Raw genomic sequence first — 12,271 nt, forward strand, 5'->3', positions numbered from 1 at the left:
AGACCTCAAATCTGAGAAATCACCATTGTCTGTCCTTTCCCTAATTGAATCCCTAGCCTTCTCCTTAAATTTTACTTCTTTTATTTGTATGGAATGTATAATCAAACGTGAGATATTCATCTAATTTATTAAAATGGTGGTGCAAAATTCCTTGACCACTATCTCAGATATACTCGAAACAAACTTACTAATCTTTACCCTCGAGTTTGCAACCATAGTAAGAGCATACTTTGACAATTGAGTGAACTTCAATGAATACTCCTTGAAACTCATATTCCCTTCTTAAAGGTTTTGATCTCCAAAGGAAAGAACCTATCGAGGAAAGTGTGTTTTAATTTCTCCCAATCTAGAGGACCCACATATATTGCATTGCCTCTTTCCATTTATTGAACCACACATGATCAACTCCCACTACAACATTTTAGGCCTAGGGCCACACTAATTCTGGACAATGCTTTTAAAGTGTTGCCTAAAATACTTTTAGAGACGCTTTTAAAGCGTAGCCCAAGTTTTTAACTTTTAGCTGCAATAATATTGGCAACACTTGTAAAGTGTACTCTTTAATGGTATAAGCTACACTTTATAAGCGTTGTTAAAGTATGATATAATTGGGAACAACTATTTACAAATATGGCCACACTTTTAAAGTGTCCTATTTTTATAATTGTAAAAACAACACAATACAAATGTTGCCTTAAAGTTTTCACTAAAATATTATATTCCCTCCAACATTTTTAACTCTCCCTCCCATTCTTATTGAGCAAAAAAAATATAGTATTTCATAAAACATTAAAATTTACTTTTCCCCAAAAAAGAAAAACAAGATTTGCTCCCAAATCGCTGAAGAACTTCTCACAGAGCTTTTCTTGCTATCTTACAGAACTGAAGAACTTCTCAGTCTTGAATCGTTGAAGGTTTATCAGGTATGTATTTCTTTTCCCCCAAACCGCTGAAGAACACGATTTTCTCACAGAACTGAAGAACATATTTTCGTCAATTTTCTCACAGAACGGAAGAACAAATTTCACGATTTCAGGTTGAAGAGCTGAAGAGCTACTCACTGAAGAACATGATTTTAGGTTGAAGATGCCTAACAGATGAACACGCCTCACTAAAATGCTTCATCACATTGAAAGGATTTTGTTGGAATAGGGTTTATCAGGTAAGAAATTCTATCTTTGAAATTCTAAATTTTAGCTCATAGTTGTATTACCCACATCAGTTTATTAATGACTAAAGAAGTATAAATCAGTAAGGAAAGCATACAGCTCTGGGTGTTTGTGGGAAGTTGATAAATACATGTTTGCATTTGTTGAAAGCATATGGTTTGATTCTTTTCAACTTTTTTCTCTTGAAATTAGTCAAACGCAATTTTTCTAAAACATAGCTACCTTTTGCCAACCTGGGCAGCTGCTGGTAGGTGTAAAATTGTTGTAGAATGTCGGAGTTATGACTCCATTTAGATAGGAAGTCAGTTATACAACTTGCCTCTCTCTATATATATGTGATTGCACTTGAAGATTTCCAGCTGATTTGTGAGACTTTGAAGTTACTCTTATTTTGTTGTTGTTCATTCATGTTAAACTATATTTTTTAAGTCTTGCTATGTCAATCCGTTTTCATATATGTTTTTCTGGTTTAATACAATAGTTGTAGTGTTAGTGCTAGGAATTTATACATGGGGACTATGACATGTACGTGCTAACCTATGGCTTGAAGCAATGGTTGATTCCCTTTGTCATGACACTAGAATCTTTCCTTATGTTGAGAAGATCATGTAGTTAGTATTTAACCCAAGCATTTATTTGATCTGTACAATTCTTTTTTGGCAAAATTTTTATTTGTTGTGTTGTAAATACTTGTCATGAATTAATGGAGTAATTGGTGTTCTGTAGGGTAAGTTTCTTTTATGAAGTTAAATTTAGCTTAATGGACCTTAGTGGGAATGTATATTGGTTTAACATAAGCCTCTGTATTTTTTTTTATCATTAATGGGATGTAATTTTGGAAGTTAGGGTACAAAATTTCTAAACAAGGTTTTATTTTATGGTATCATTCAATATTGATTTGAGTTGTGGTTTATTCAATTTTCTGCATAGACCTAAATACACTGTTGCAATGCCCATAGAGGGTGGCTGCTGTGATTTTGTCAATGTATAAGAAGTTGAGAATCAACTTCCAGCTGAATTTTCCTATACCCATGCTATATGGACCAGTCCACCCCATGAATTGCAGCTCGAATCTCCGCCTGGTTATTAGTTCCTAAGCCGAGAGGAATAGAGAATGCATAGATAATGTTACCTACCAGTCCCTCTAAATACCTCCACATCTAATCTTGCTCGGATTAGTCATTATGCTGCCACCTGTATTCAGCCTATACACATTCTGTTGTGGTCTTTCCTAATGGACAGAAATGATTTTAATTTCATGTCGACATCCCTCCATCATAGTGATTAGCTCCTTCCAATTATGAGGCGATTGGATGTATGGATAAACAGTAGTAAGAAGGTTCTTCATGTCTTTGAAAATTAAAATTTAATCCTCAAACTACTAGACTTCTTGTCTCCACATTTAGTTGAACAATGATTCTTCCAAAGGTTCCAACAAATGACTATAGGAAGAGTTTGAATCATGAGTTTGTGAACTTCATTTTTTTGGTTCCAAACTCCACCATTTCATCATCAGATTCTTCAAGGGGGTGTGTCTATGAGTGATTCCAAGAAAGTTGAATAAAACTTCCAAATGTGATTGGCAAAATGACCATTAAAAATAATATGTGGAATGTTATCCTCCCCTTGTCTAATACAACAAGAACACAAAGCTGGACTTTTACCAAAAATGCTGATTTTTTCATTGTTAGGAAGCTTCCCTCTCAAAGATCTCCAATTAAGAAAATAAATTTTGAAAGGGATGTGCTTATGCCAATTATGACTTCTGGTCATATCCTTATACCCTTTTTCCTGATGATCTGCCAAGCTAAAGAACAAGAGAACCTGCCAGTGCCTTGGCACTGTTGGAGTTGAGTTTCCTCTTTTTCCATGCTTTGTTTGGTGCTATTGCTATCCTGATTTACAGAACCCCTCATTCGAGTAGAGTGTATTGATCTTGTGTGATTGCAACTGCTACATGTCTTGGTGTCTACAATTGAGTGCATTGGTCTTGTGTGATTGTGACTCTGTTTTACGAGAATTAGCTGCTACCTATCTTGGTGTCCTATCTTCGTGCAAGATAGTTTGACTTAATTGCAACTGCTTCAGTATTCTGTATCTGTAATTAAGTTTCTTGTGATGTTCTGAACATCAAATATTTAGCTCTGGCTCTTTTGAGTGTGCGCGTATGAGAATTTTAGAATCCATGAGAATTTAGCTAGTTTGCAAAACACAATGGAAGCAATGGATTTAAATAGGTGATTCCAATTAGTTGAGCTAGATTGAGATTTAGTTAATATTATGTTTTCCATTAGGTCCCCTTTTTGGCTGTAGTTTCTTAAATTTAATTAGAAATTACTACAACAATTATAGGGATAAGTATGAGGAGGGACCTAGTATAAGAGAATCTTTAATTATTTAAAAAATACAAATTATTGAGTATCACAATTGGGTTCATGGAAGCAACAACCTCTCTATTAGCTGGGGTCATCATAACTTGAGCCAACACTTGGAAAGTGTGCATTCCTTCTCATAGGATTCCTTCATAGAGGCATATTTTGAAAAGCACAGAATAGTGGTTAGGAGACAAAGACGTTTATAGAGATAATCTCTATGGCACAACTTGTCACGCCTCAGATCTGATTAAGAAGGACAGGCACCTGATGTCTAAATGGCCCAGGAGAACCAACTTACAATCTGTACTTACCATACATTTAACTATGATAACTATGAAGCTATGACAAACTTATATGCCCGGTAGTGATAAAAGACCGACATAAGACAGGCCCAAAACTTATGTACAACACTTGGCCGTGGAGGACACAATTGTTAAGAGACAAGACACAACCAAACTTTATATATTAGTCTACAAAGCCTCTATAAGATAGACAACCTTAGTTTAGGTCGGGACAAGGCCCCGCCTTACCCTTAACTACTATACGGTAACAAAATAGATGTCAAAGACTCGATTAAGCCCCGAATCAACTTGGAGCTCACCAATAGCAGCTAAGTGTCCTGTGCTCCTACTGGGGAGGTCTACTAGCTGGAGTACCTGTGGCTGCAGCATGAAATGCAGTGTCCCCCGAGAGGGACGTCAGTACGAAGAATGTACTGAATATGTAAGGCAATAATATATGTAAACAAGAGCTCAATTGAAATCAAGTATCAATATGTAACTGCACAGATTAGATTAAAGACCACCCTTGTTGCTGTTGTGGGATCATGTACATTATATTCTTTTCTGTAAATTTTATTTACATTGCGATCTCTGTAAAGCATGTGATACAAATAACCAACTGATCAGTGATAAAATAGGATGACCCATGCTAGGCATTTTAACCGCTGAGATGCTGTCCTCAAATATATAAATTTGGGATCGACCCATGCTAGGCTTTCGCCCCTAGGCTGCCACCCTTATACACAAATTGGGATCGACCCATGCTAGGATTTTGCCCCTGGGCTGCCACCCTTACACATATACCGCTTCATATAGTTTCTTTAATCTTTGAGATTGTTATTTTGGTGGTCATAATTATTTTTGAGCATCAGAACTGTGGATCAGTAGTAGGAAACATGTGAATATGCACTTAGGGCAATAACAATAACACAAGATGGAAATGTAACACTAATGAATTACATAAGAGCTCAAATGACACAATGGACCTCATTTGATTGACAGGAGGAATCACAAAGCTACTGCTGAAATTACCCTTTTCTCATACCAATAATTGGAAAAGTAAAGATGCACATATATTGAAGCAATTCGACACACTAAGGAAAGGGGAACTATTGTTAGTTGTGTTTGGGATTGTACGCTGCCACTATGTGTCTTTTACTTGAAAGAGCACTTAGGAAGCTCACCTGTTGGTAGTGATACAAGCAGAGTTCATGCCAAATAATATAGAATCGAATAGCCTTACATACCTTGCTGTACCACTCAGATAGTACAACGAATTAACCTCCTTCCTTTCCGATTATTAATCTACAATGAAATAAGTAACACAACTAATATTAGTAGCTAACCAACAGATTGGATTACTTAAACTTGGCAAACAGTAATCAGGCAGCAAACCCATACTTATCAAACCGATGGTATGCATTCCACCCCTTCTCCTTTAATAACGTCATATTCAATACGACCTTCTAATAAGGTCCCCTGAAACTCCTCGGGCTTTATAACATATGCAAAACAGTATATAAAGGGGTTGCAGGCAGCAAGCTCATGCAACGCCCAATTAGATGGTACGTTACTGCACCCTTTACCGTTTTATCCTTTAACAAGTTCTCATGACTTCTGCACATGCCTCCTTATGTTACTATACACAAATCAGTTTCTAAACATCAGAATGTGGCAGTAGCAATATGAACTCACGGTTTCCGACCACTGTCCCTTGAGCATCCAACTAACATTACATTTAAAATGCTCAAATGGGCTAACAATTGAGTTAAACGGGACTCCCCTCCATGGTTGTCCCAACATGCACAATCAACCAAAACATTCCCCAATCTCACACCATGTAAAAGGAACAATTCTCAGCTTATTAACACATACCAAATCCCCTAACCAATTCAAGCACAAAAGAGGGATAAAAAAATTAACATATGGCAGTAGCCTTACCTTAAGGTGAAATCAGTTCCTCCTCTTGAATTTCTTAAGATGGGAGATGTTACACCAACTTGTACTTGAAAAATAAAGGGTTTTCTCAGATTTTTAATGGTGAACTTGCAGGCCAGCACTTTGGAGCTTCTAGGGTTTCTTTTTGGGAGTAAATTGTTGTAGAACAAGTGAGAGATATATGAAATGAATTTCATTCTCTTAAGGGTCCTTTATGGATGTTTTTACATTAAGAAAAATGTAGAAATATCTAGTCCCTTACTTTAAGTAAGCCGGTACATCACTCCCTTAATTTCTGCCACAAGTTCTTTAAGTAGTTGCATCACCTAGTTGCCCTTTTCTTTTAAATTGCAGTCCACATATTCCCTAAGTAGGTGCATCACCTACTTACCACTTATTTAAGTAGGTCAGCAGTTAATCTACCATTAAGAACCTATGTCATCCTTTCTACGTAAGCTACACATGTACGTGAGTAACTTAATTACGTAAGATATCCGAATCATTAGCTTAAGCAAATAGGTTGATTACTATGACAAATTATACTTTACTTACTCTATTTAGCCTCAAGCCTCTTTCGAATATTGTCAAACCTATTTCAAACCCTCACTACTCACATAGAACTAGTATATGCAAAATATGGGACGTTACATCCTCCCGTCCTTAGGCACATTCGTCCTCGAATGTTTGCCTAATTATTCAGCTCCAATCAAGTTCAATCAAGCCTAAGTTGAATTCTACTGTTAGCCACATAATACACACAGACTTATACTTACTTGTTACTGTCTCAACTCAACACTTTGACCCTTCTCTTCGGATTGAAATAAATGAGGATATTTGGACTTCATTGCTTCTTCCACCTCCCATGTAACTTCTTCAACTTGTTGGTTTCTCCATAGTACTTTTACAGAAGCTACTTCTTTATTTCTTAGTTTCTTAACTTGTCGATCCAAAATTGCGATGGGTACTTCTTCATAAGTGAGATCTTCTTTAACGTGTACATCTTCCGTAGGAGTGATACGAGATGGGTCGCCTATGCATTTCGAAGCATTGAGACATGAAATACCGGATGGACTGTTGAGAGCTCTAACTCATACGCGACTTGACCAACTCTTCAAATAATTTTATATGGCCCTATATAGCGCGGACTCAGCTTCCCCTTTTTACCAAATATCATTACCCCTTTCATTAGGGATACCTTCAAAAATACTCAATCTCCTATGAAAAATTCCAGTCCTCTCCTTCTATTATCTGCATATGATTTATGTCGGCTTTGAGCTGTTGCTAATCGTTGTTGTATCACGTTAACTTTTTCCATAGCTTGATGAACAAGATCTGGCCCAAATAAGGCAGTTTCGCCCGCTTCAAACCATCCGATCGATGACCTGCACTTTCTCCCATATAACGCTTCATAAGGTGCCATTCTGATACTTGAATGGTAGCTGTTGTTGTAAGCAAACTCAATAAGCGGCAAATGATCATCCCAACTACCTTTGAAGTCTAATATACAAGCTCACAACATATCCTCAAGTGTTTGGATTGTACGTTCTGCCTGACCATCTGTTTGAGGGTGAAAGGATGTGCTTAAATTCACTTGCGTTCCCAAACTCTTCTGAAATGACTTCCAAAAGTTCGCGGTGAATTGAGCTCCTCTATCAGATATAATAGAGATTGGCACTCCATGTAGCCGAACTATCTCTTTAATATACAACATTGCATACTCTTCAACTGTATAAGTAGTCTTGACCGGTAAGAAGTGCGCTACTTTGGCGAGTCTATCAACAATCACCCATATGGAATCAAACTTCCGAAATGAGCGAGGAAAACCAGTGACAAAATCCATATTAATCATATCCCACTTCCAAATTGGAAGTTCTATACGCTGCATATAACCTCCAGACTTCTGGTGCTCTACTTTAACTTGTTGACAATTTGGACATTGAGCTACAAATTCTGCAATGCTCTTCTTCATGTTACCCCACCAATATACTTCTTTCAAGTCATGATACATTTTTGTTGATCCCGGATGGACAGAATATCTTGAATGATGCGCTTCCATCATAATCCTCCTTCTTAGTCCATCTATGTTAGGTACACACAATCTGTTTTGGCATTGAAGTACTCCCTCTTCTGTAAGCTCAAATGCCTTTGTCATACCTTGTTGTACATTCTCCTTAAGCTGTAATAGGATAGGATCCGTGTACTGCTTCTCTTTCACCTCCGCTACAAATGAGGATTTTGCAGCATTTTGCACAATAACTCCTTCATCTGGAAATTCAAGAAGGCGAACCCCCAAGCTAGCTAATTGACGTAGAACTTTAGTTATTTGCTGCCTTCCTATGGACTGCTCATAAGTTCTTTCCATCATTTTACGACTTAAAGCATCAGCTACAACATTTGCCTTCCCGGAATGATACAAGATATCAATGTCATAATCTTTTAATAACTCAAGCCACCTTCGTTGCCTCAAATTCAGATCCTTTTACTTAAAGATATATTGCAAACTCCTGTGATAAGTATATATATCAACGTGAACACCATACAAGTGGTGGCGCCATATCTTCAAAGCAAACACAACTGCTGCTAGCTCTAGATCATGGGTTGGATAGTTTTTCTCATGTGACCGCAACTGCCTTGAGGCATAAGCTATCACCTTACCATGCTGCATCAACACACATCCTAAGCCCACTCCCGATGCATCACAATACACTACGTACCCTTCCGTGCCTTCTGGAAGTACCAATACAGGTGTAGAAGTCAATTTATTCTTCAGTTCTTGGAAGCTTCTTTCACATGCATCGCTCCACTGGAACTTGACTTCTTTTTGTGCTAGTTTTGTTAATGGTGCGGAAATAGAAGCAAATCCTTCAACAAACCTTCTATAATAACCTGCCAGCCCAAGGAAACTACGAACCTCCGTAGGTGTTGTAGGTCTTGGCCAGTTCTTCACATCTTCTATCTTTTGGGTATCAACCCTTACTCCTTCATCAGATACAATATGACCCAAAAATGCCACAGATCTTAACCAAAACTCACATTTAGAGAACTTTGCGTACAACTTTCGATCACCAAGAATCTGTAGCACCTGCCGCAAGTGATTAGCATGGTCCTCTTCAGATCTTGAATACACCATAATGTCATCTATAAATACTATCACGAACACATCCAAAAATGGCTTGAACACCCTATTCATCAAATCCATAAAAGCTGCTGGTGCATTTGTTAGCCCGAATGACATAACTAAAAACTCGAAATGACCATACCGTGTTCGAAAAGCCGTCTTGGGTATATCTTGATCTCTGACCCTCACTTGGTGATAACCCGACCTCAAGTCAATTTTTGAAAAGCACTTAGCACCCTGTAACTGATCAAACAAATCATCAATTCTTGGGAGGGGATATTTGTTCTTAATCGTTAGCTTATTCAATTGTCCGTAATCAATACACATTCTCAATGAGCCATCTTTCTTGCGTACAAATAAAACTGGTGCTCCCCAAGGGGACATACTAGGCCTTATGAATCCTTTTTCTAACAAATCATTTAATTGTTCCTTCAACTCCCGTAATTCTGCCGGGGCCATTCTATATGGAGTAATGGAGATAGGTTGAGTATCTGGAATTATATCAATACCAAACTCTACTTCTCGTTCTGGAGGCAAACCTGGAAGATCTTCAGGAAATTCATTTACCACCGGAACAGATTGAAGAGTTGGTGGATCTGCATCTATATTTCTTACTCTTACTAAATGGCATATGTAGCCTTTGTACATCATCTTCCTCGCCTTAAAATAAGAAATAAATTTACCTCTTGGCGCCCCAATATTACCTTTCCATTCAAGGACTGCCTCTTTTGGAAAATGGAAATGCACCATCTTAGTTCGGCATTCTACTGTAGCATAACAAGAAGCTAACCAATCCATACCCATTATGACATCAAAATCAACCATTTCTAGTTCAACAAGGTCAGCTAATGTATTACGACCACAAACAGTTACTATGCACTTTCGATAAACTCTTCTAACTATAATAGATTCACCAATCGGTGTAGACACTTCAATTGGTTTAACCAATAATTCTGGTGTTCTTTTGAACTTTGCAGCAATCAAAGGAATGACATATGATAGTGTAGACCCCGGATCAATTAATGCATATACAATATGTGAAAAGATGGATAATGTACTTGTAACCACATCCGGTGAAGCCTCCAAATTTTGTCGATTCCCTAGGGCATACGTGCGATTCTGAACTCCACTAAAACTAGTTGCCCCTCTAACACCTCTACCACGACCTGCAGGCATTTGTGTGCCCCTGCCTAAAGAAGGAACTGATGAAGACGATGCAGCAATCGATCCAGCAGGTTGTGCCATACCACCCATGCCCCTTTGAGGGCAATTTCTCATCATGTGTCCCGGTGTACCACACCAAAAACAAGCATCTGTCCCAAGCCTACATGTGCCTAGGTGATTTCTCCCGCATTGTATACAAAGTTGTCGAGGAGGTCTTGATTGGCTCATAATTCCCTGCTCGTGGTGCCCCGCTGTTCTTGAGCTTTGGCTTTCACCTCTTTGCCCAAACTGATCGCCCCTAGACCCTCGGGGTGGAGCACTAGCTGTAGAGTAGGAAAATGATGGCCTAGGCGGTCTATAAAAAACCGAGGCTTAAACTCACCTTGAGATTGGGTAAACTGCCCCGTAGATTTGGCCTTCTTGGACTGCCCTCTTTCCGACTCTTATCCCCTTCTTCTTTGCCTTTGATCCTCCAACTTTTGTGCAAAAGCTTGCATCCTCGCTATATCCATGTCTTTATTCAAAGAAGCAATGGTACAATCTCTAACCAAATATGAATCTAATCTGTCCACATATCGATGAACTCTATCCTCCATAGTGGACACTACATTAGGAGCATACCTGGATAAAGAATTAAACTTGAGACTGTACTCCCTCACGCTAATATTCCCTTGGTGGAGATTTAAAAACTGATCAGCACGGGCCTCTCGGATCTCCAATGGCAGATAATGGTCAAGAAATGCCTTTTTGAACTGTTTCCAACTAGCTAAAGGTGCATCTGTAACCCTTGATTGCTTCCAAGCTTCATACCACAATATAGCCATACCCCTGAGTCTATATGTTGCTAGCTCAACTGCTTCTTTACCACTTACATGCATAACATCCAAAGTTCGTTGAATCTGATTAATAAAGTCTTGCGGAACTTCTTTAGGATTTGACCTAGTGAATGATGGAGGGTCCAAATTAAGAAAATCACGTATCCGCGTACTAGTAGCCCTATCTGCACCACTCGTACCTGCAATTGGACCTTCTTGCCTTTGCCCTTGGCCAGCAACTATACGAGTCAATAATTGGACTGCATTCTTTAAATCTTGCTCAGTAGTATTAATAGGGGGTTCTCGAGGTGCTGCTTCCCTCCTTAAATCATCTAGAGATGGAGGAGTCGGGGAAGTCTGTGATAGAGACTCATTTTGAGCCTCACTTTGATCAGCTTGTCTAGGTAATGATTGGCAACTCCCTTCTCCGGCAGCCATATCTATTTGCTTGCCTGTATTTTTACTCCTTCTCGTAACCGGCATTTTTGCTATAATAAAACAATTTAGAGGTTAGATATAATCCACCTACAATATGGCTTTATCGCACGATCTAGAAGATGAAACAACAGAAACAACTCCTACATGTCACGTAGCCTCCTGTTTATAGATGTGGTGCACAACACATCCATAAGCAAGACTCTACATAGACACGACTTTGTACACTCCCTAGGATGACCTGCTCTGATACCACTTTTGTCACGCCTCAGATCTGATTAAGACAGACAGGCACCCGATGTTTAAATGGCCCGGGAGAACCAACTTACAACCTGTACTTACCATACATTTAACTATGATAACTATGAAGCTGTGACAAGCTTATATGCCCTGTAGTGATAAAAGACCGACATAGACAGGCCCAAAACTTATGTACAACACTTGGTCGTGGAGGCCACAATTGTTAAGACACAAGACACAACCAAACCTTATATATTAGTCTACAAAGCCTCTACAAGATAGACAACCTTAGTTTAGGTCGGGACAAAGCCCCGCCTTACCCTTAACTACTATACGGTAACAAAATAGATGTCAAAGACTCGATTAAGCCCCGAATCAACTTGGAGCTCACCAATAGCAGCTGAGTGTCCTGTGCTCCTACTGGGGAGGTCTACTAGCTGGAGTACCTGTGGCTGCAGCCTGAAATGCAGCGTCCCCCAAGAGGGACGTCAGTACGAAGAATGTACTGAATATGTAAGGCAATAACATATCTAAACAAGAGCTCAATTGAAATCAAGTATCAATATGTAACTGCATAGATTAGATTAAAGACCACCCTTGTTGCTGTTGTGGGATCATGTACATTATATTCTTTTCTGTAAATTTTCTTTACATTGCGATCTCTGTAAAGCATGTGATACAAATAACCAACTGATCAGTGATAAAAGAGGATGACCCACGCTAGGCATTTTAACCC

General features: G+C 38.7%; 2 protein-coding genes across 3 annotated transcripts in view; both read right to left on the bottom strand.

Moving 5' to 3' along the window:
- The window catches only part of LOC125821752 (uncharacterized), a 1,137,236-nt gene that overhangs the window by 195,259 nt on the left and 929,706 nt on the right, over nt 1-12,271 (bottom strand). The window lies entirely within an intron of this gene.
- On the bottom strand, nt 6,971-11,343 carry LOC125821787 (uncharacterized). Its single transcript, XM_049501155.1, has 6 exons — nt 10,508-11,343; nt 9,332-10,400; nt 8,291-9,118; nt 7,918-8,161; nt 7,278-7,680; nt 6,971-7,202 (listed from the first exon to the last, which is right to left on the bottom strand). Exons 1-6 carry the CDS (start codon nt 11,341-11,343, stop codon nt 6,971-6,973), a joined length of 3,612 nt encoding a protein of 1,203 aa, XP_049357112.1.

This window comes from Solanum verrucosum, unplaced genomic scaffold (genome assembly GCF_900185275.1).
Source record: "Solanum verrucosum unplaced genomic scaffold, falcon-dt-bn FXZP01000210.1, whole genome shotgun sequence".
Taxonomy (NCBI): Eukaryota; Viridiplantae; Streptophyta; class Magnoliopsida; order Solanales; family Solanaceae; genus Solanum; species Solanum verrucosum.